Source organism: Dipodomys merriami, unplaced genomic scaffold (assembly GCF_024711535.1).
Source record: "Dipodomys merriami isolate MVZ:Mamm:240054 unplaced genomic scaffold, mDipMer1.0.p SCAF_821, whole genome shotgun sequence".
NCBI classification, from domain to species: Eukaryota; Metazoa; Chordata; class Mammalia; order Rodentia; family Heteromyidae; genus Dipodomys; species Dipodomys merriami.
The window spans coordinates 55,784-77,213 of record NW_027206426.1 but is presented as its reverse complement, the minus strand read 5'-3'; the positions used below and the strand labels follow the sequence as shown (position 1 = coordinate 77,213).

At 57.1% G+C, this 21,430-nt stretch overlaps 2 protein-coding genes and 1 long non-coding RNA gene across 9 annotated transcripts; 2 read left to right on the top strand and 1 right to left on the bottom strand.

Annotated features, from left to right (window-relative positions):
- Positions 1–1,640: 1,640 nt before the first annotated feature.
- On the top strand, positions 1,641–5,553 carry LOC138819893 (uncharacterized). Of its 5 annotated transcripts, XR_011369673.1 has the most exons (6): positions 1,641–1,794; positions 2,032–3,013; positions 4,319–4,440; positions 4,800–4,989; positions 5,077–5,233; positions 5,467–5,553. XR_011369673.1 is itself a non-coding variant. In XM_070011488.1 (4 exons), the coding sequence occupies exons 1-4, from the start codon at positions 1,641–1,643 to the stop codon at positions 4,759–4,761; spliced, it is 1,308 nt and encodes a 435-aa protein (XP_069867589.1). In that variant the 3' UTR covers positions 4,762–4,873. The 5 variants fall into 5 exon arrangements, 1 of the variants encoding a protein (XP_069867589.1); XR_011369675.1 differs by lacking the exon at positions 4,800–4,989; XR_011369672.1 differs by having other exon boundaries at positions 4,800–5,233.
- LOC138819894 (arylsulfatase L-like) lies at positions 5,291–11,689 on the top strand. Its single transcript, XM_070011489.1, has 8 exons — positions 5,291–5,353; positions 5,467–5,560; positions 5,902–6,328; positions 7,509–7,642; positions 8,382–8,516; positions 8,607–8,769; positions 9,598–9,719; positions 10,368–11,689. Exons 1-8 carry the CDS (start codon positions 5,291–5,293, stop codon positions 10,712–10,714), a joined length of 1,485 nt encoding a protein of 494 aa, XP_069867590.1. The 3' UTR covers positions 10,715–11,689.
- Positions 11,690–13,331: 1,642 nt separating this feature from the next.
- On the bottom strand, positions 13,332–17,893 carry LOC138819888 (uncharacterized). 3 transcript variants are annotated; one of them, XR_011369666.1, is made up of 7 exons: positions 17,493–17,893; positions 16,351–16,391; positions 16,127–16,150; positions 15,250–15,279; positions 14,850–14,891; positions 13,540–14,744; positions 13,332–13,433 (listed from the first exon to the last, which is right to left on the bottom strand). It is a non-coding gene; the product is annotated as an uncharacterized lncRNA (long non-coding RNA). The 3 variants fall into 3 exon arrangements; XR_011369664.1 differs by having other exon boundaries at positions 13,540–14,891; XR_011369665.1 differs by having other exon boundaries at positions 14,632–14,891.
- Between the last annotated feature and the right edge of the window lie 3,537 nt (positions 17,894–21,430).

Below are 21,430 nucleotides of genomic sequence, written 5' to 3'. Positions count from 1 at the left end.
AGTTCCACTGAGGAGCCAGGACCCGTATGTGGACTGGGGGACCCGGATGTAACCTATCTGTAGGTCCACTCAGGGGCCAGGACCCGGATGTTGCGTGGGGAACCCGGATGTTATGTAAGTCCACGTCCATTAACCCGGGTGTGGACTGTGGCAGGGACCCGGATATATGCTGGACGGGACCCGGATATCACATCCATGGGCCTGGCTGTGGCGTGTGGAGTCCCAGATGTCACGCTCCTCTCCTTCTACTGACAGGGTCTAGGACCCGGATGTGGTGTGGGGATTCCGGATGTCAGGTCCCACCACATCCACTGATGGTCCAGGAACGAGATGTGGAATGGGAACTACCCGGATGTTAGGGACCTCCAGGTCCGTGAACCCGGATGTGGGCTGGGTACCCGGATGTTAGGGACCTCCAGGTCCATGAACCTGGATGTGGGGTGAGTACCCAGATGTTAGGGACCTCCAGGTCCATGAACGTGGATGTGGGGTGAGTACCCAGATGTTAGGGACCTCCAGGTCCGTGAACCCAGATATGGGGTGGGTACCCGGATGTTAGGGATCTCCAGGTCCGGGAACCCAGACGTGGAGGCGAGTACCAGGATGTCACTTATCTCCAGGCCCACTGGCAGGCGCCAGGACCTGGATGTGAGGGGTTTGGACCCGGATGTAAGGGTTGGGACCCACATGTGAGGGGTTGAGACCCAGATGTGAGAGGTGGAACCCAGATGTGGGCGGAGCAGGCGCTCCACACCTTGGCTCCGGGCTCCAGCTGTGCTTTGGGCCGTTGGGGTCCTTTCCCAGACTCGGAGGCAATAAAGCAGCCGTGCTGCTTCTGGATGGAATTCTTCCTCACTTCCGCCCCAGCGCAGGCCATGCCCTCCTGAAACCCTCACTTCTGCCCCAGCACAGGCCACACCCTCCTGAGACCCCTCATTTCTGCCCAGCACAGGCCACACTCTCATTTCCGCTCCTAGCACAGGCCACGCCCTCCTGGGGCCCTCATACATTCTCAGCACAGGCCATGCCCTCCTGAGACCCTCACTTCCTTCCCAGCACAGGCCACGCCCTCCTGAGACCCTCACTTCCGCCCCAGCGCAGGCCACGCCCACATAGGTCCCTCACTTCCGCCTCATTGCAGGCCACACCCTCCTGAGACCCTCACTTCTGCCTCATTGCAGGCCACGCCCTCCTGAGACCCTCAGTTTAGCTCCAGCACAGGCCACGCCCTCCTGAGTCCCTCACTTCCTCCCCAGCACAGGCCACGCCCTCCTGAGAACAGGCCACGCCCCCTGAGACCCTCACTACATTCCCAGCACAGGCCAAGCCCTCCTGAGTCCCTCACTTCCTCCCCAGCCCAGGCCACGCCCTCCTGAGCTCTGGCCACGGCCTACTGAGCGCAGGCCACGCCCTCTGGGCACAGGCCACCCTCCCTGACGGTCCTGACTATTATTGCAGCCTTCCATGTAGTTCTCGAGGTTTCCCGCCTCCCCTTCCTCCTGCCTCTGCCAGGCCTGGCAATTTCTTGGCGCCCAGCCCAGCAACTCCGGGCTTTTCCCTTCCTTCCCCGCCTTCCCCTTCAGCACCACATCCTGTTCCTTTCTAAGGAACAAAGGGGACTTTTATTTTGGAGGGGGGGAATGTTGTGCTTTCCAAGGAACAAGGGGACTTTTATTTTGGAGGGTTGTTGTGGAGTTCTGGCTGCTGGAGTGACTTGGACATTTGAGCCCTGCGAGCTTCCTGGCTGGCAGGGAGAGCAGCAGGCCCAGGCGCTGATGGCAGAGAACTGTGGATGTGAGTTCGTCCTCTGGGGAACACGGGGAGAGGTGTGGGGACCCGGGGTGGGAGGGCTTCGATTGTTCTATGAAGCCCCCCCCCAGATGTCCCACCATGCCCCGGGGTGGGGGTTGCAGGGCCCCGCCACAGGCCTGGAAAGACGAGGTGAGGGGCTGATGTACTGGTGGGGGCAACAGCAGCCTGGCCCTGGGGTGGCCGGATGTTACTCAGCTCTTCCCCACTTCCTGCTTCCAGCATTCTCTTCCAGGAAACGGGGAGCATCATGGGAAGGACGGGATCCTGGACGCCAAGTTGGTCAGGAGAGGGCCTGGAGGGAGGGGGAGTCCTTCCATCCCTCTTCCCATTCACCCATCCATCCATCCACCCATCCATCCATCCACCCATCCATCCATCCATCCACCCAACCATCCATCCACTCACCCACCCATCCATTCATCCATCCATCCATCCATCCATCCATCAATCCATATCCCCATCCATCCATCCACCCACCCACCTATTCATCCACCCATCCACCTATTCATCCACCCATCTATCCATCCACCCATCCACCTATTCATCCATCCACCTATTCATCCATCCATCCACCCACCCATCCATCCATCCACCCATCCAACCATTCATCCATCCACCCACCCATCCATCCACCCATCCATCCATACACCCAACCACCCATCCATCCACCCATCCACCCACCCATCCATCCATCCACCCATCCATCCATCCACTGTGCATCCATCCATCCACCCATCCATCCATCCACCCATCCACCTATCCATCCATCCATCCATCCATACATACATACATACATCCACCCATCCACCCATCCATCCACCCATCCATCCATCCATCCACCCATCCATCCATCCACCCATTCCCCCATCCACTCATCCATCCAACCATCCATCCATCCACCCATCCATTCACCCATCCATCCATCCATCCACCCATCCACCTATCCATCCATCCATCCACCCATCCACCTATCCATCCATCCATCCACCCATCCATCCACCCATCCACCGCTCCTCCTCCTCTCTCTCCTCCTCAGGTCGCACAGCGGCTGCGCAGCCCCACCCCTCGCCTTCCTCCTCCTCCTCCTCCTCCCCCCTGGCCCCTGCGCAGGCCCCACCCCCTCGCGCCCCAACTTCCTGCTGCTCTTGGCCGATGACCTGGGCCTGGGCGACCTGGACAGCTTCGGGAACCGCAGCCTGCGGTGAGCAGAGGGGGAGGCCCGGATGTGGGGCCTTAGTTACCCGGATGTGGGAGCTCAGATCCCTGGATGTTCCACCAGGAGAACTGTATAGACATCTAGTAACTCAGTTCCCCAGATGTTGGATGTTAGTGCCCCGGATGTTGGATATCATGTCCCGGGATGTTAAATCTTAGTACCCCGGATGTGGGAGATCATGTCCTCAGATATTGGACTTAAGTGCCCCGGATGTAGGAGCTCAGGTCCCCAGATGTTGGAGGTTAGTGCCCCGAATGTTGGAGCTCAGGTCCCCGGATGTGGGATGTTAGTGCCCCGGATGTTGGAGGACAGGTCCAAGGATGTTAGATCTTAATGCCCCAGATGTGGGAAATCAGGTTCTCGGATGTTAGATGTTAGTGCTCCGAATGTTGGAGATCAGGTCCCTGGATGTTAGATGTTAGTACCCCGGATGTTAGATGTCAGGTGCTCGGATGTTGAAGATCAGGTCCCCGGATGTTGGATATCAGGTCCCCGGATGTTACATGTTAGTATCCCGGATGTTAGAGCTCAGTTCCCCAGATGTTCCACCAGGAGAACTGTATAGACATCTAGTGGACCTCACGTCCCCGGATGTTGGATGTTAGGTCTCCGGATGTTGGAGTTCAATTCCCAGGATGTTGGATCTCAGTTCCCTGGATGTTGAAGATCAGATCCCCTGATGTGGGATGTTAGTGCCCCGGATGTTGGAGATCAGGTCCTCGGATGTTAAATCTTAGTATACCCCAGATGTGGGAAATCAGGTTCCCGGATGTTACATGTTAGTACCCCAGATGTTGGAGATCAGGCCCCCGGATGTTGGACCTCAGATCCCTGGATGTTGGATGTTAGGTCCCCGGATGTTGGAATTCAATTCCCTGGATGTTGGATCTTAGTACCTCGGATGTTGGATGTCAGGTCCCCGGATGTTTGAGATCAGAACCCGGATGTTGGGCCTTAGCTCCCCGGATGTAGGAGCCCAGTCCACAGATATAGATCTTAGTACTCTGGATGTGGGATCTCAGGGCCCCAGATGTTGGATCTTAGATCTCCAGATGTTGGCCCTCAGGTTCCCAGATGTTGGATGCCAGGTCCCCAGATGTTGGACCTCAGGTCCCCAGATGTTGGATCTTAGTACCCCGGATGTGGGATCTCAGGTCCCCGGATGTGGGATCTCAGGGCCCCGGATGTTGGAGTTTAGCTCCTGGGATGTTGGGCATTAGATCCCCGGATGTTAGACCCCAGGTCCCCGTATGTTCTTGGCTGTGACTCAGTTTGCTTCTCCCCACACAGCATCCCGCACCTGGACGGCCTGGCCCGCGATGGCGTGCGGCTGACCCAGCACCTGGCAGCAGCGTCCGTCTGCAGCCCAAGCCACGCAGCCTTCCTGACGGGACGCTACCCTGTGCGCCTGGGTCAGTATGGGGGGGTGGGACATCCGGGGAACGGAGGGAGCGGTGGGGGGGAGGCGGTGGGGGGGGAGGCGGGGGCGGGACATCCGGGGATCTGAGAGCCAACATCCAGGGTACTAAGATCCAACATCCGTGGACCTGATATCCAACATCTGGGGATCTGAGACCCAACATCCGGGGATCTAAAGCCCAACATCCGGGGAACTGAGCACCAACATCGGGGTACTGAGCTCTAACATCCAGGGACTTCATCTCTAACATCCGGGTTACTAAGATCCAACATCCGGGGATCTGAGCACCAACATCCAGGGCACTGAACTCTAACATCCGGGGACCTTATCTCTAACATCCATTGTACTAAGATCCAACATCCGGGGATCTGAGGCCTAACATTCTGGGAATTGAACTCCAACATCCGAGGATCTGACATCCACCATCCGGGATACTAAGATCCAACATCCGGGAACCTGAGCCCCAACATCCGGGGAACTGAGCTCCAACATCTGGGGATCTGAGGGCCAACATACCCGAATCTGAGCTCCAATATACGGGGTAGTAAGATCCAACATCCAGGGAACTGAGCTACAACATCCGGGTAACTGAAGTCCAACATCTGGGGTCCTGATATCCACCATACAGGGCACTGAACTCCATCATCCGGGGATGAGGGCCAACATCCGGGATACTAACATCCAACATCCGGGGACCTGAGGTCCAACATCCAGGGAACTGAGGCCCAACATCTAGGGCACTGAGGTCAACCAGAGGGAGGGGAGGACTTCTCCGAGGATCTCAGGTTCAAATCCCTGAGACTCTGGGACTTCCCCCCTGAACCACCAGGAAACCGGAAGTGATGCCATATTGGTTTCCCCCGAGGGCTCCCAGGGCTGGGGTCCTTTCCACCCCGGGTGGGCAGGTCCCAGGCTATCCCAGACACAGCAGGCCTTCCCCTTGAAGGTGCTAGATGCCCCCTCCTTACCCAGGACGCCATCATCACTGACCTAGGGTCCTTCTCCTCTCTCTTGGAAGGCATGGTGGGCGGCCGTGTCTGGCGGGCTGCCCACTTCCGAGATCACCTTCGCCAAGATCCTGCAGCAGCAGGGATATGCCACCGGCCTCATAGGTAAGAGAGAAGTCATCCATCCACCCATCCATCTATCCACCCATCCCCCATCCATCCATCCATCCATCCATCCATCCACCCATCCATCCATCCATCCACCCCTCCATCCATCCATCCATCCACCCATCCACCCATCCATCCATCCATCCACTCATCCATCCATCCATCCACCCATCCACCTATTCATCCATCCATCCATCCACTCACCCATCCATCCATCCATCCATCCATCCATCCATCCATCCACCCATCCATCCACCCACCCATCCATCCAACCATCCATCCACCCATCCACCCATCCACCCATCCATTCACTCATCCATCCATCTCTTCCCCTCCAGGCAAATGGCACCTGGGCCTCAACTGTGAGTCCCCCACTCACCACTGCCACCACCCCCTGAACCATAGGTTCGACTCCTTCTTCGGGGTCCCCTTCACCCTGATGGGGGACTGCCTGCAAGCGGAGCCCTCGGAGAAGCGAGCGTGTCTGCAAGGGCCCCTGGACCTGGGGGCGCAGCTGCTGCTTCTTTCCCAGCTCTGCCTGGCCGCTGGGAAGCTCACGGGCCTGCTGGGCCTGCGCTGGGTGCCCAGGGTGCTGGGCCCCGGATGTGGGGCCTTGCTCCTGGCCTGCACCTCCCGCCTCCTAGGTGTCTTCATCGTCCACGCCGACTGCTTCCTGATGAGGGATCACCAGGTCGTCCAGCAGCCTCTGAGGTTCGAGGCCAGCACGGGGCTGTTCTTGCGGGAGGCTGAGGCCTTCATCCACAGGTCAGCCTGGGGTCGGGGAGGGGGACAGATGCCATCTACTAGTTCTCTATAGTCAACTGGTAGACCTTAGATCCCCGGATGTACATCCAGTAGATCTCTATAGTCAACTGTCAACCTCAAATCCTGAATGTTCCACTAGGAGATCTCTATAGGCATCTGGTAGACCTCAGATCCCCGGATGTACATCCAGTAGATCTCTGTAGTCAACTGGTCAATCTCAAATCCCTGGATGTTCCATCAATAGATCTCTATAGACATCTGGTAGACCTCAGATCCCCTGATGTACATCTACTAGATCTCTATAGTCAACTGGTAGACCTCAGGTGCCCAGATGTATATCCAGTAGATCTCTATAGTCAACTGTCAACCTCAAATCCCCGGATGTTCCATCAATGGATCTCTATAGACATCTGGTAGTCCTCAAATCCCTGAATGTCATATCTAGTACATCTCTATAGACATCTGGTAGACCTCAGGTTCCCGGATGTTCCATCAGTAGATCTGCAGAGACATCTGGTAGAATCAAGTCCTAGGATGTTACATCCAGTAGATCTCTATAGACATCTGGTAGACCTCAGGTCCTTGGATGTTCCATCTAGTAGATCTGTAGAGACATCTGGTAGACCTCAGATCAGACCACGATCAATCATTGGTAGTATTGATCAGATCATGATCGATTATTGGTAATAACTGTTCAGATGATGTTCGATTATTGGTAATAACTGATCAGCTCATGTTCAATTATTGGTATTATCGATCAGATGATGTTCGATTATTGGTATTATCGATCACATCACGATCGAATATTGGTATTATTGATCAGATCCTGTTCGATTATTAGTAATATCTGATCAGCTCATGTTCTATTATTGGTCATATCGATCAGATGATGTTTGATTATTGGTAATAACTGATCAGATCTGTTCGATTATTGGTAATAACTGATCAGATCACGATCGATTATTGGTATTTTCAATCAGATCACTATTGATTATTGGTATTATCGATCAGATCATGATCGATTATTGGTATTATCGATCACATCACGATCGATTATTGGTATTTTCGATCAGATCAGGATCGATTATCAATCATCTGATCGATTATTGGCAATATCTGATCAGGTCAGTTATTGGTGAGGTTATTGATGATGGGGGCGGGGTCTGACGTGGGTCCGCAGGCACCAGGCCCGCCCCTTCCTCCTCCTCGTCTCCTTCCTCCACGTCCACGTCCCGCTGGTCACCTCACCCGCCTTCTGGGGCTGCAGCTCGCACGGCGCCTACGGCGACGTGGAGGAGCTTGACTGGATGGTGGGTGAGTGCAGGGGGGGAACTGAGGCACGGTGCGTGGGATGGGGGAAACTGAGGCACGGGGGTGGGGTGAGTGGGTTGGGGGAAACTGAGGCACGGAGATGGGGTGAGCGGGATGGGGGAAACTGAGGCATGGGAACGGGGTCAATGGGTTGGGGTAAACGGAGGCACGGTGCACTTGGATAAACTGAGTCACTGGGCATGTTGGGGGTAAACTGAGGCATGGTGCACTTGGGTAAACTGAGGCACGGTGCATGTTGGGTAAACTGAAGCACGGTGCATGTTCAGGGTGAACTGATGCACGGTGCATTTGGGTAAACTGAGTCACTGGGTATTGGGGTAAACTGAGGCACGGTGTATTTGGGTAAACTGAGTCACTGGGCATGTTGGGTAAACTGAGGCATGGTGCATGTTGGGTAAACTGAGGCACTGGGCATGTTGTGTAAACTGAGGCATGGTGCATGTTGGGTAAACTGAGGCACGGGGATGAGGTGAGTGGGTTGAGTAAACTGAGGCACTGGGATGGGGGTAAACTGAGGCCCGGTGAGCATTGGGGGTAAACTGAGGCACGGTGCCTGTTGGGTAAACTGAGTCATTGGGCATAAACTGAAGCACGATGGAAATTTGTAAACTGAGTCACGATGCATGTTGGGTAAACTGAGGCATGGTGCATGTTGGGGGTAAACCTAGGCACGGTGGACGCTGGGGGTAAACTGAGGCACGGATCCATTGCCCCCCCACAGGGCGACTGCTGGTGGCGCTGGACGGCGCAGGGCTGGGGCACTGCACCCTTGTCTACTTCACGTTGGATCACGGTGCCTCGCTGGAGGCCCGGGCTGGGGGCGCCCGCCTCGGGGGTTCCAACAGCGTGCACCGAGGCGAGGGGGAAACTGAGGCAGGATGGGCGGGGGGTCTCCCACGCGGCCCGACCCCGCCATTGACCTTTGCCCTTCGCTCCCCCCTTGCAGGTGGCAAAGGCATGGGTGGCTGGGAGGGTGGCATCCGGGTTCCCGGGCTGGCGTGCTGGCCCGGGACGCTGCCTGCAGGGCGCCTGGTGCCTGAGCCCACCAGCCTCATGGACCTGTTCCCCACCGTGGTGCGCCTGGCCGGGGGCTGGGTTCCGGCGGACAGGTAGTCGTTCGCCGGCCTGGGTCCCCACGGGGTGGGTGGGAAGGGGGGTCATCCGGGGCCTCAGGGATCCCGAGGGGGGGAGGCTGAGGCCTGCACATCCGGGTCTCTGGGGGCTCAGAAGCCTACACATCCGGGTCTCTGAGGGCTCAGACCTGCACATCCGGGTCTCTAAGACCCAAGACCCGGGGCTCAGGCCTTGACATCCGGGTCTCTGGGGGCTCAGAAGCCTTTACATCCGGGTAACTAAGGGCTCAGGCCTGCAAATCCGGGCCTCTGAGCACTCAGAAGCCTGGACATCTGGGTCTCTGAGGACTCAGGCCTTCATATCGGGGTCTCTAAGGCATCAGGGCTGCACATCCAGGTCTCTGAGTACCTAGGCCCAGGTCTCAGTCCTGGACATCCGGGTCTCTGAGGGCTCAGGACTGCACCTCTGGGTCACTGAAGGCTCAGAAGCCTGCACATCCGGGTCTCTGGGATCTCAGGCCTGCACATCCGGGTCTCTGGGGGCTCAGAAGCATGGACATCCGGGTCTCTGAGCGCTCAGAAGCTTGGATATTCGGCTCTCTGAGGCCTCAGGCCTACACATCCAGGTCTCTAAGACCAGAGGCCTGTGTCTTAGACCTGCACATCCGGGTCTCTGAGGGCTCAGAAACCTGGACATCTGGGTCTCTGGGATCTCTGGCCTGCACATCCGGACCTCTGAGCACTCAGAAGCCTGCACATCCGGGTCTCTACAGGCTCAAGCCTTGACATCCGGGTCTCTGGGGGCTCTGGCCTGCACATCCGAGTCTCTGAGCGCTCAGAAGCCTGCACATCCGGGTCCCGCAGGGAGGTGGACGGCCGGGACCTGATGCCCGTGCTGCTGAGGACGGCGCAGGCCGCAGGCCACAACTTCCTGCTGCACTACTGCGAGGCCCGGCTGCACGCCGTGCGCTGGTTCAACCGCCCAAGTGAGTGCCTCAACCTCCGCGGGGCCCCAGGGCGGGGGAGGGGGCTGCATGCGAGCGCGCAGGGACCCGGATGCAAGGCCTGGGGTGGGAGACCTGGATGTGGGAATCCTCGGATGTGGGAATCCCGGGATGTGAGGACCTGGATGGAAGGCATGAGATGGGAATCCCCGGATGTAAGGTCCCGGATGTGAAGTCCCCAATGGGAATTCCCGGATGTGAGACTCCAGATGTGAGGTAATGGATGAGAATCCCTGGATGTGAGGCCCCGGATGTGAGATCCCGGATGTGAGGCCTCGGATGGGAATCCCCAGATGTGAGGCCCCGGATGTGAGGTCCCAGATGGGAATCCCTGGCTGTGAGGTCCCGGATGTGAGGCCCCGCATGTGAATCCCCGGATGTGAAGTACCGCATGTGAATCCCCGGATGTGAGGGCCTGGATGTGAATCCCTGGATGTGAGGTCCTAGATGGGAATCCCCGGATGTGAATACCCAGATGTGAGGTCCTGGATGGGAATCCCGGATGTAAGGTCTTGCGTGTGAATGCCCTGATGTGAATCCCCGGATGTGATGTCCTGGATGTGAATTCCCGGATGGGAATCCCCGGATGTGAGGCCCCGGATGTTACTCCTTTCTCCCCACCCCCCGCAGGCTGCACGGTGTGGAAGCTGCACTTCGCCACTCCGTGCTTCGACCCGCCGGGCTCGGGCGCCTGCCTCGGTTTCCCTGCCTGCGCCTGCTCCAGGCGGTGCATGACCCGCCACCGGCGGCCACTGCTCTTTGACCTGACGGCGGACCCGGGGGAGACCCGCCCGCTGCGGGGCCCGATGGCGACGCGCAGGCGCGTGGAGGCTGCAGTGGCCCGGATGCTGCGCACGTGCCGCCCCCGCGCGGCCCCGCCCCTCGCCCTTGCACACAACACCTGGAGCCCGCGCCTGCAGCCCTGCTGCGTGCCCGGACCGCTCTGTGCCTGCGACCACCTGATCCCCGACCTCTGACCCCGACCCGACCCCCAACCCCCAACTGCCCGGTGCTACGGCAGATCCTGGCCTGCGCCTCTCACATCCAGGGACTCACATCCGAGTATTAAACATCCGGGTATACTCAAATACAGAGATTCCCACATCCGGGGATTCCCACATACAGACTCTCCACATCCAGGGATTCCTACATCTGGGGATTCTCACATCCGGGGATTCTCACTTCTGGGGACTCACATCCGGGGATTCCCGGGGATGTATTCACACATCCGGGGAATCCTACATCCGGGGACTTTTACACCCGGAGAGTCTCACATCCAGAGACTCTCACATCCGGGGATTCCCACATACAGACTCTCACATACGGTGATTCTCACATCCGGAGATTCTCACATCCAGAGATTTCCACATCCGGGGATTCTCATATCCGGGGATTCCCACTTCCAGGGATGCTCAGACCAGGGAATTCCCACATCTGGGGAAATCTCACATCCAGAGACTCTCACATCCGGGGATTCTCACATTTTTGGATTTTCACATCCGGGAATTCTCAGATCCAGGGATTCTCACATCCGGGGATTCCCACAGCCAGGGATTCTCACATCCAGGGATTCCCACATCTAGAGATTCCTACATCCCGGGATTGTCACATCCGGGGACTTTTACATCCAGAGACTCTCACATGTGGGGACTCTTACATCTGGGAACTCCTACATCTGGGGATTCCCACATCCGGGGATTTTCACATTCAGAGAGTCTCACATCATGGGATTCTCAGACCCAGGGCTTCACATATCCTGGGACTCTCACATCCTGAGCCTCTCATCCTGGACCTCCACCTCGGGCCTCCCATCCAGGGCCTTTCCCCAGCCTCCCATCCGGAGCCCTGTCACATCCGGGCCTCTCTCCTCTAGCTTCCCACACAATAAAACCTCGTGAGCACCGTACCGCACGGCAGGGTCAGCGGTCACGGGGGTCAGAGGCCGGGCACTGGTCCTGCCTTCCATTTCAGGTCATTTCCAGTTGTTGCTAGCATACAGGGCTGGTCCTGCCTTCCATTTGAGGCCATTTCCGGTCATTGCTATGGTATAGGACTGGTCCTGCCTTCCATTTCAGGCCACTTCCAGTCGTTGCTAGGGTATAGGACTACTCCCACCTTCCATTTCAGGCCACTTCCGGTCATTGCTAGGGTATAGGACTAGACCCACCTTCCATTTCAGGTCACTTCCAGTCGTTGCTAGGGTATAGGACTAGTCCCACCTTCCATTTCAGATCATTTCTGGTGGTTGCTAGGGTATAGAACTAGTCCTGCCTTCCATTTCAGGCCATTTCCGGTGGGTTGCTAGGATACAAGCTTGGTCCCGCCCTCCTCCAGGACGTCCCACCACCTAGATTCACACCTGATTGGCTTATTCCATGAAAGCCCTCCCTCACTTTCCTAATTCCCTTGTCATTGGTCCAGCTGTAAGACACGCCCCTTAGCCCCCCCACAAATCCAACTCGCTGCTGATTGGACCTCACACCACAGTCCTCCTAACTACGTGAACTCGGATTCAGATTGGCCCAGCGGGATTGGAGATGTGGGGTACCTGGATGTTGGACCACTCTGGGGGGGGGTGGTTGGGTGGATGGATGGGTGGATGACCAGGCCTTCAAACTCTTCCCCTTCTGTGCCTGTCCCAGGGGACCCCAATGACCTCTCCAGGGATTGACCCAGGTGGGCCTATAGCTCCTTATTGCAGTAGGATAAGTCATGTCGGAGGTCTGTGTCTCCCTAGGCCTAGGATGCATTGCACCTGCATGATATCCAGGTCTTCTCTGGAGGGAGGGCCCCATTGGCTTCCCCGGGGACTCCTCCAGCCGCACCCCCTGCTCTGATTGGCTGACACGCCTGTCTCCCACCCAGGGAAGCTGCGGGTCCAGTTCGGCCTCTTCCTTGGGTGAGGTTAAAAGGCAGGGCGTGCTGTCCATCATCTCTGGGCCCCACCCCCTGCCAAGCCAATAGCTGGAGACTCGATCTGTGTGAAGCCACGCCCCTTCGTGGCTAGTTCTGTGGACTCTGTTTATGCCCATCACCCAGAGGTCCCGCCCACTAGTGAATGTATGGGCGTAGGGGCTGTCCTTCACTTCCAGGTCCCGCCTCCTGGCTGTTGGAAGGCCACAGGGGCTGTCTGTCTCTTCCAGGTCCTGCCCCTGGCTGTTGGAAGGCCATAGGGGCTGTCTGTCACCTCCAGGCCCCGCCCCCTGGCTGTTGAAAGACCACAGGGGCTGTTTGTCTCCTCCAGGTCCCACCCTCTGGCTGTTGTGTGGACATTTGTCCTGTCTGTAACCTTCAGGCCACGCCCCCTTGCAATTAGATGGCCACACGGGCTGTCATTCACCTCCAGGCCACGCCTCCTACGCCATCTTACGTCATGTCAAGCCGAGGCCCCGCCCACAAGTGACTGACGGGACGCTCTAGCTGTCCATCACAATCCTGTCCCGCCCTGCGCCTGTCTCCACACTGCACAGACGCCAGAGGGGAAGGAAACGCTGCGCATGTGCAGGGAGTGGCTCCAAAGGGGTGGAGCCTACGCATGCACAATGGAAAGATGGGTTGGGCAGACAGGCCTGACAGCGCGCATGCACACTTTATGTTGATTTTATTCGTCCTTCCCCCTCCAGGCTCCTTCCACTTCTGCTTCCACCTGCTGCTTGAGGCCCCAGGTTCGAATCCAGCCTCACACCGGGGCGGGGCCTGGTGGGGGAGGGGAGGCACAAGCTGCAGCCACCCGCGGGGGATCATGTGAGGCCCGCCCCATGCCTCTCCTCATCCGAGCACCCTGGGAGGGGGTGGTTCCCACCTGCATCCTGGCCCGCGCCCCGGAAGCAGCGTCTGCGACCTCCAGACTAGAAGTAGGTGATGGCGGCACCCACCAGGGCCACGACCACCACGGACACGATGGGGGACACGACATGGGCCAGCGCGCTGCCTGGAGGGAGCGGGACTGGACCCGGAAGTGCGGGGGAGAACACACCCGGGAAGGGCGGTGGGGCGTCTCCCTGCAACTTCCGGTCGGGAAGTGCCCAGAAACAGGAAGCGAGCCAAGGTGAAGGGGGGGACAAGGGTGCCTGACCGGAAGTGCTATCACAGCCTTGACTGGAAGTGTCCATGAACAGGGACCGGAAGTGCCCATAGTCAAGACCAGAAGTTGTTATATACTAGGGACCGGAAGTCTCCACAGTCAAGACCGGAAGTTCCTACACACTAGGGACTGGAAGTGCCCTTCCAATCAGGACCGGAAGTGCCTTTCCCATCAGGACCGGAAGTTTCTCTACACTAGGGACCGGAAATCACCAGTCAGGATGGGAAGTTCCTATGTACTAGGGACTGGAAATCTCCACAGTCTAAACCGGAAGTTCCTATACACTAGGGACCAGAAGTTCCCATAGTCAATACCAGAAGTTCTTATACACTAGGGACCGGAAGTTCCTCTACACTAGGGACTGGAAGTGCCCTTCCAATCAGGACCAGAAGTTCCTATACACTAGGGACCGGAAGTGCCCTTCCAATCAGGACCGGAAGTTCCTGTACACTTGGACCAGAAGTCCCCATAGTCAAGACCAGAAGTTGTTATATACTAGGGACCGGAAGTCTCTACAGTGAAGACCGGAAGTTCTTATACACTAGGGACCGGAACTCCCCATCGTCAGGGCCGGAAGTGCCCATAGTCAGGACCGGAAGTTCCTATATACTAGGGACCAGAAGTGCCCAGTCAAGACTGGAAGTTCGTATATACTAGGGACCGGAAGTGCCTTTCCAATCAGGACCGCAAGTTCCTATACACTAGGGACTAGCAGTCCCTAGTCGGAACTGGAAGTTGTTATATACTAGGGACCGGAAGTTCCCAATCAGGACTGGAAGTTCCAATACTCTGGACCGGAAGTTCACATACTGTCAGGAGTGGAAGTTCTCATGCAGGCCGGAAGTCCCAAGACAATCTGTACTGGAAGTCCCCAGGAACTCAGAGACCGGAAGTTCCTTTTCTCTCCGGACCGGAAGTTCGCACTGAGACCGGAAGTGGAGGCGGCAGCGGTCCTGAAGGCCGTGGGTCACACCCGGGCCCAGATCACGAGGGACCGGAAGTGGGGCGGTCGAGGGGGCGGGACTTACCTTGGGGGGGGTCTCCGTGGATCACATGTTCATTGCCAGCACCTGGGGGAGAGGGGGAGGAGAGACGCGGCCCTGGGAGCTCGGCCTCCACATCTGGGTCCCTACATCCGGGTTCCCTACATCCAGGTCCCTACATCCGGGTCCCCACATCTGAATTCCTACATCCGGGTCCCTCCATGCAGGTCCTTACATCTGGGTCCTTACATCAGGTCTCTACATCCAGGTCCCTACATCCGGGTTCCTTACATCCGGGTCCCTACTTCTGGGTCCCTACATCCGGGTCCTTACATCCAGGTTCCCTACATCCAAGTCCCTACATCCAGGTCCCTACATCCCTTCCTCCTCATTCGCATCTTCTACATCCGGGTCTCCTCCCCCTGCCTTGGTTTCCCCGTCTTACCGTGTGAGCCTCCATAGCCTCCACCGCCACCTGTGAACAGAGGGGGCGGGGTCAGCCCGGCTTCCACATCGGGTTCCCTACATCTGGGTCCTTACATCGGGGTACTCACATCCGGGTCCCTACATCCGTGATCCCATGTCTGGGTCCCTACATCTGGGCCTCTACATCCGGGTCTCCACACTGGGGTCCCTACATCCGGGTCTCTACATCCAGGCTTCCACATCCGGGTCCCTACATCCGGATCTCTACATCTGGGCCTCCTCACTGGGGTCTCTACATCCGCGTCTCTAAACTGGAGTCTGCACATCCGGGTCTCCACACTAGGGTCTCTACATCCGGGTCTCCACACTGGGGTCCCTACATCCGGGCCTCTACATCTGGGTCTCCACATTGGGGTCTCTACATCCAGGCTTTCACATTCGGTTCCCTACATCTGGGTTTCCATGTCTGGGTCCCTACATCCGGGTCCCCAAATCCGGGCCTCCACACTGGGGTCCCTAAATCTGGGCCTCTACATCCGGGCCGCTCCATCCCCAGCCTCCACATCCGGGCCTCCCCCCCTTCCATGTCCTCATCTCCTGCGCCTGGCGGGGGTCGGGGCTGGGGTGGAGGCCGGCATCGGGGCGGGAGGTGACGTCTGCGGTGAGAGAGCAAGGGAAGATGGAGGCCGGCCTCCCCCCCTTACCCCCTTCCTTCCCCTGATCCCTGACCCCCCTGACCCCTCCTGACCCGCCCACCTCCATCCCGACCCGGGGGTCGCGGCCTGGGCGGGTTGAGCAGCTGCGGGTACAGCCCTGTGTGCCAGGAGTGGGCCATGCCTCAACTTCCCCACCCTGAGTGGGCCTGGTGTGGGGAAGGGGGGGAGGACCCCACTCACCTGAACTGGGCTTCGGGGTGGGATCTGCGGGCGAAGAGAGAGAGGGTGGTGACCCCTGACCTCCCCTGACCCCTCCCTGACCCCCCCTGACCCCTGAACCCAAGGCCTCAGTGGGTGGCAAAGGGTCACATGGGATTCAGGCCCACAGCTGGATCAAGGCCCCACATGAGGCCTAGCGGCCAGGGTGAAGCCATGGGGGGGAAAGGTGAGAGGTCAGGACTCACTGGGTCATCCAGGGCGTCGGCGAGGTCAAAGTCAGCCTGGCCTGAGGGGGGAAGAGGATGGGTGCTGGGGACGGACGGACGGATGGGGAGACAGACAGACACAGAGACGAACAGACAGACAGACCGAGAGGATGACACACAGACAGACAGACAAGGGATGGACAGATGATCAAGACAGGACAGACAGATGACAGACAGAAGAAGCAGATGGACAGCCAGGTGGACAGAACAAGAGGCAGACAGACAGAGAGGAAGACATGGACAGAGAGGAGACAGACAGACAGACACAGGACAGATAGACCCAGACAGAGAGACTGAGAGGCAGGCAGACAGACAGACAGACACAGAGATGGACAGACAGACAGACCAAGAGGATGACACATGGACAGACAGACAGACAGAGCCAGAGGCAGATGGACAGACAGACAGACAATGAGACAGACAGAGAGGAGACGGACAGACACATGGACAGATAGGGGCCCAGACACAGATGGACCTGCAGACAGACAGAGACAGACAGATGCAGAGACCGAGGGACAGACAGACAGACAGACAGACAGACAGACAGACAAGGGATGGCTGGATGACCAAGACAGAACGAATAGATGGACGGACAGACAGACAGGAGAAGCAGATGGGCAGCCAGGTGGACAGAAAGACCAAGAGGCAGACAGACTGCGAGGAGACAGACAGCCAGACAGACCGAGAGGAGATGGACAGACTGACAGAAGCAGATGGACAGAGACACAGACAGACAGACTGAGACACAGATGGACAGACAGACAGACAAACAGACACAGAGACAGACAGGCCAACAGGACCAGGCCCTGGCCTCCAACAACCTGGCCCGACCTGAAAATCCACTGCCACCTCCCCACCCCACAACCCCAGCCCAGCCCCACGCCCTAAAGTGGGGGACCCGAAACCACCAGGAGAGGGGGGGAAACTAGAAACCACCAAAGAGGGACAACTGGAAACCACCAAACTGGGGAGGGAACTAGAAACCACCAAGGTGGGGGAACTAGAAACCACCAAAAAGGAGAGAACTAGAAATCACCAAGGGAAGAACTAGAAACCACCAAGGGGGGAGAACAAGAAACCACCAAAGAGAGTGGGGGAACTAGAAACCACCAAGGCCTCACCCCGGCCTCCTGGGCCCAGGCCGCAGAGCAGGGCGGCCAGCAGCAGCAGCAGCAGCAGCACAGGTCCTCCTTGAAACTTACAAGGCTATGGTCAAAGTCACCCTAAGCAGGAAAGTCCTTGAAACCCCTGTCCAAATTCAGTGCCAACAAAGCCAGAAGTAGAGCCGTGTGGCTTCACTAGTTGAGGCTAGCCTTGAGAAAAGCAGTTCATGGACTGTGCCCAGATCCTGAGTTCAAGGTCTGGGACTGCCAACAAACAGACATACACAACAATCTGTGCAGCCATCCAGCTAAAGCACGTCACCCTCTTGTCCCCAACTGAATTGGACAGAGTTCCCTGGGAAAGGGGCTGGGGGAGCCACTGTCATCTTGACTCTGCCCATTCTGCATGCATCACAGGATTCCGGCCACACCCCCATTATTTCATGGTTCTTTTTGACCAATGGGATACAAGAATAGTGGCCATGCCCACATTCCATGCTGCCTGGTAGATGGACTAGGCTCTATTAGAACACTCGGAGGCTGAGATCCACAGGGGGAAAATCCTGCCACAGGAGCATGGGCCCGCTGCAGGCACCCGGGCCACCAGGCAGCTCAGTGACAGACTGAGCTGGAGCCACAGGCCCTCTGCCCCATGAGCTGCCACCACAGCATGCATGGGGATGGGAAGAGGGACACATGGGCATCTGAAAAGAAAATCTGCTTCCTCCATGACCTACCTGATGAGGTGGACTTCCAGAGTCCAACAGGTGAGCTCCACCATTGATGCAGCCAGCTTTCGGCACACATCCGAACCATCGAGGAGTCCCTCATGGTATGTAAAGAGCAGAGGTTGGTCTTGAGTGAGCTGTGTTGGGAGAAAGCCCAGTGCATGCACTGGCTGTCCCAGGAGAAGATGGAGAAGAGGACAGTGCTGTGGGAGCTGCTGTTGCTCCTCACAGGGGAAGGCACAGACAGCAGTCCCCAGATGCCAGCACAGGCTGAGCTCCCCACCACCAGCACTGCTTCAGATGCCTCAGGGCCTGTGGTAGGTGAAATGAGGGAGGAGCAGAAAGGTTTTGAAGAATTGCAACTTGAAGACAGCATGGAAACTGCCAGAGGAGAGGTCAGGGTTCCCGACCCCATAGTGGACTCCCCCAAGGAGTATGTCCTGCCCCAGATGCCCCACATCCAGATCTGCCCACAGCTCCCAGGCTCAGAGGAGGAGTGCTCCCCCACTTTCTCCTGTAAACTGATGTGGATGATGACTCTCTATGCGACATACTGACTCTCATAAGCCTTGGCAGCCACCAGAAGTAGGTGGCCAGGTGGCTTTCTCTCAGGCCTCCATCAGCCGGGTGATGGGGAGGTTAAACTGGGGGTCAGGTAGGGCAGAGGCTGCCAGGAGGTGGCCCAAACTCAAGGGTTATCTAATGGCCCATTGGTGGCCAGGAAAGAGGCCCATGTTATGCTTATCACAAAGAATAAATTGTTTTCAAAGCAAAATAAAAAGCCACCAACAAAGATTTGTTCTTCCAGTCCTGGGGCTTGAACTCAGGGCTTGGCCATTGTCCTGAGCTCTTTTTGATCAAGACTGGCACTCTACCAGTTGAGCCCCACCTCCCTTTCCAGCCTTTTCTGTGTGGAATAGAACCCAGGGCTTCAGGCATGCTAGGTGACCACTCTACCACTGAGCCACATTCTCAGCTAGGATGATTCTCCCCCCTCCCAAACCCATATGGCAATTCCTCAGATAAATAGGAAGTAGGTGGTGGTGTATGCATCAAATACCTAGGCCAGCAGCCATCAGGCTTAGTGGGAAAAGATTGTAGTGTAGAAATCTCTGATTTTGCATGCACGTGGTGTGTGTGTGTGTGTGTGTGTGTGTGTGTGTGTGTGTGTGAACTCAGGGCATAGGCTCTATCCCAGAGTTTTCTTGCTCAAGGCTAGTGCTCTACCACTTGAGCCACAGCCCCACTTGCTTTTGGATGGTTAATTGTAGGTAAGAGTCTCAAGGGCTTTCCTGTCCAGGGTGGCTTTGAATCATGATGGGGCCCCAAGGAAGCAAGAGTAAACACAACTCTCAAGTACTATCCCTATGGTGGGCTACTCCTGCACCCTGGGGGCCAGATGTGAAACATGCGGCCCTGTGCCATCATCCTCTAGAGTTCAATTTGGGGAAGTGACCAGAGCCAAGCTGACTTTTGCTCACCCTGATTGCTGATGCCAGAGCAGGTCTGTTCCACCCTAGGCCAAGAGAGCTCCTGGAAACCTGGCTTACCACGGGCACAAAAAAGGGAGAGGTCAGCTCCAGGCTGAGCTAAGAGCCTTTGCCCACAGATACCCCAACTTGGCCTTACTTATCACCATAAGACCTGCCAAAGAACAACCCAAAAAAACAAAATTGGAGCTGTGCCTCCAAGTGGTAGAGCTCTAGCATTGAACCAAAGAGCTCAGGGACAGGGCCCCCAAGCTTTGAGTTCAAGACCCCAGCTGACCTTCCCCCATAAAACACAGGTTGTCTAAATGTGAATTATTATGATTTGTGCAGTATTTCTGAAGAATGGTGATACTGAAGAAAGCACCCTAATTCTAATGACAGCTGAATTTGTGACATACAGCTATGTGCTGAGTCCTTCACAGGGCACTATTTGCTGGGTCCTTCCCACATGGGGAGTCCTCAAAAAGGTGCTGTTTGGTGAGTCATCCCAAAGGGTGCTATGTGCTGAGTCCCTGAGAAGAGTGGGCCATCCTGGGTTTTTCAAAGGGTGCTGTGTGCTGAGTCCATTACACAACGTACTGTATGCTGAGTCCCTCAAAAGGTGTGGTGAGCTACTGCATCCCAAAGGGTCCTGCTATGTGCTGAGCCCTTGCGAAGAGAGGGATGAGGTGAGTTTTTTGAGTGCTGTGTGCCGAGTCCTTTACACAGGGGGCTGTGTACTGTACTTCAAATGGTGCTGTTTGCTGATTGCTTCCACAGTATGGTATGTGCTGAGCCCTTCAAAATTGTTCTATGTGCTGATTTTTTTGAAGGGTGCTGTGCACTGGATGTTTTACACAGGGTGCTTTATACTCAGCCCTTCAAAGGGTGCTGTTTGCCGAGTACTCTACCCAGCATACTACATGCTGAGTCCTCAAAGGGAGCTGTGTGCTGAGTCCTTTACACAGGGTGCTTTGTGCTGTTTTTGGAAGTGTGCTGTGTGTTGAGTCATCCCAAAGGGTGCTATGTTCTGAGTCCTTGAGAGGTAGTTATCCCCAACACTCACACACACACACACAAGCACACATACACACACAAGTTTCACTATGCACCTGCTTGGTGTGTGGAGTGGAGGGGGATGGAGGAGAGTCTCCTCCAGGAGTGGGGCTGAGGGGAGATTTGATCTCCCGGACCAGTACTGGGGGTGGGGGGTAGTGCTGAGCTGAGGTAAGGCTGCAATTGCCATGGTCTGGAAGCCTCAGGGCCCAGTCAGGGCTGCAATTGTGGCCAGGGCTGGGGGGCTGGGCCCAGGGGAGGAGGGGCAGGGCCCAGGGGCACACTTTGGTGGCAGCAATGGCCAGGGGCCCAAGGGGGCAGGGGTGTGTGCGCAGCAGGGGCGGGTTTGCCCAGGAGAGGAGTGTGGGGCAGAAACAGAGCTGGGAGAAGAGCGAGCATGAACACAAGCACCAGTGGAAACGGCTTCAGTGGCTGGCGGCTGCTCCGATCATAGCGTGGGTCCTGGCCGGTTGCATAGAGCATGCAGAGCCTGCATGGCAGGCTATGGCCGCGTGTAGCCCCTCGGAGACGTAGCAGCCATGGCGGCCTTGAGTCTGAGGTCCCGGTTAGGGGAGCACAGGAGAGTCAGCAGCTGCTGAGGCAGAGACGGCGGCCACAGGGGAGGAGGCCATTGAGGGGGCGACAGCGGCTGAGGAGAAGGAGAAGAGGCTGAGCGCTGCCCGGCCATGCACCAGCAGACACC

Coding starts and splice junctions, on each gene's coding strand:
- LOC138819894 (XM_070011489.1), top strand. CDS start 5,291: ATGCCATATTGGTTTCCCCCGAGGGCTCCCAGGGCTGGGGTCCTTTCC. Junction 5,561..5,901: donor ATATGCCACCGGCCTCATAG/GTAAGAGAGAAG, acceptor CTTCCCCTCCAG/GCAAATGGCACCTGGGCCTC. Junction 8,517..8,606: donor TTCCAACAGCGTGCACCGAG/GCGAGGGGGAAA, acceptor CCCCCCTTGCAG/GTGGCAAAGGCATGGGTGGC.
- LOC138819893 (XM_070011488.1), top strand. CDS start 1,641: ATGTTGTGCTTTCCAAGGAACAAGGGGACTTTTATTTTGGAGGGTTGT. Junction 3,014..4,318: donor TTCGGGAACCGCAGCCTGCG/GTGAGCAGAGGG, acceptor CTCCCCACACAG/CATCCCGCACCTGGACGGCC. Junction 4,441..4,711: donor ACGCTACCCTGTGCGCCTGG/GTCAGTATGGGG, acceptor CGGGTTACTAAG/ATCCAACATCCGGGGATCTG.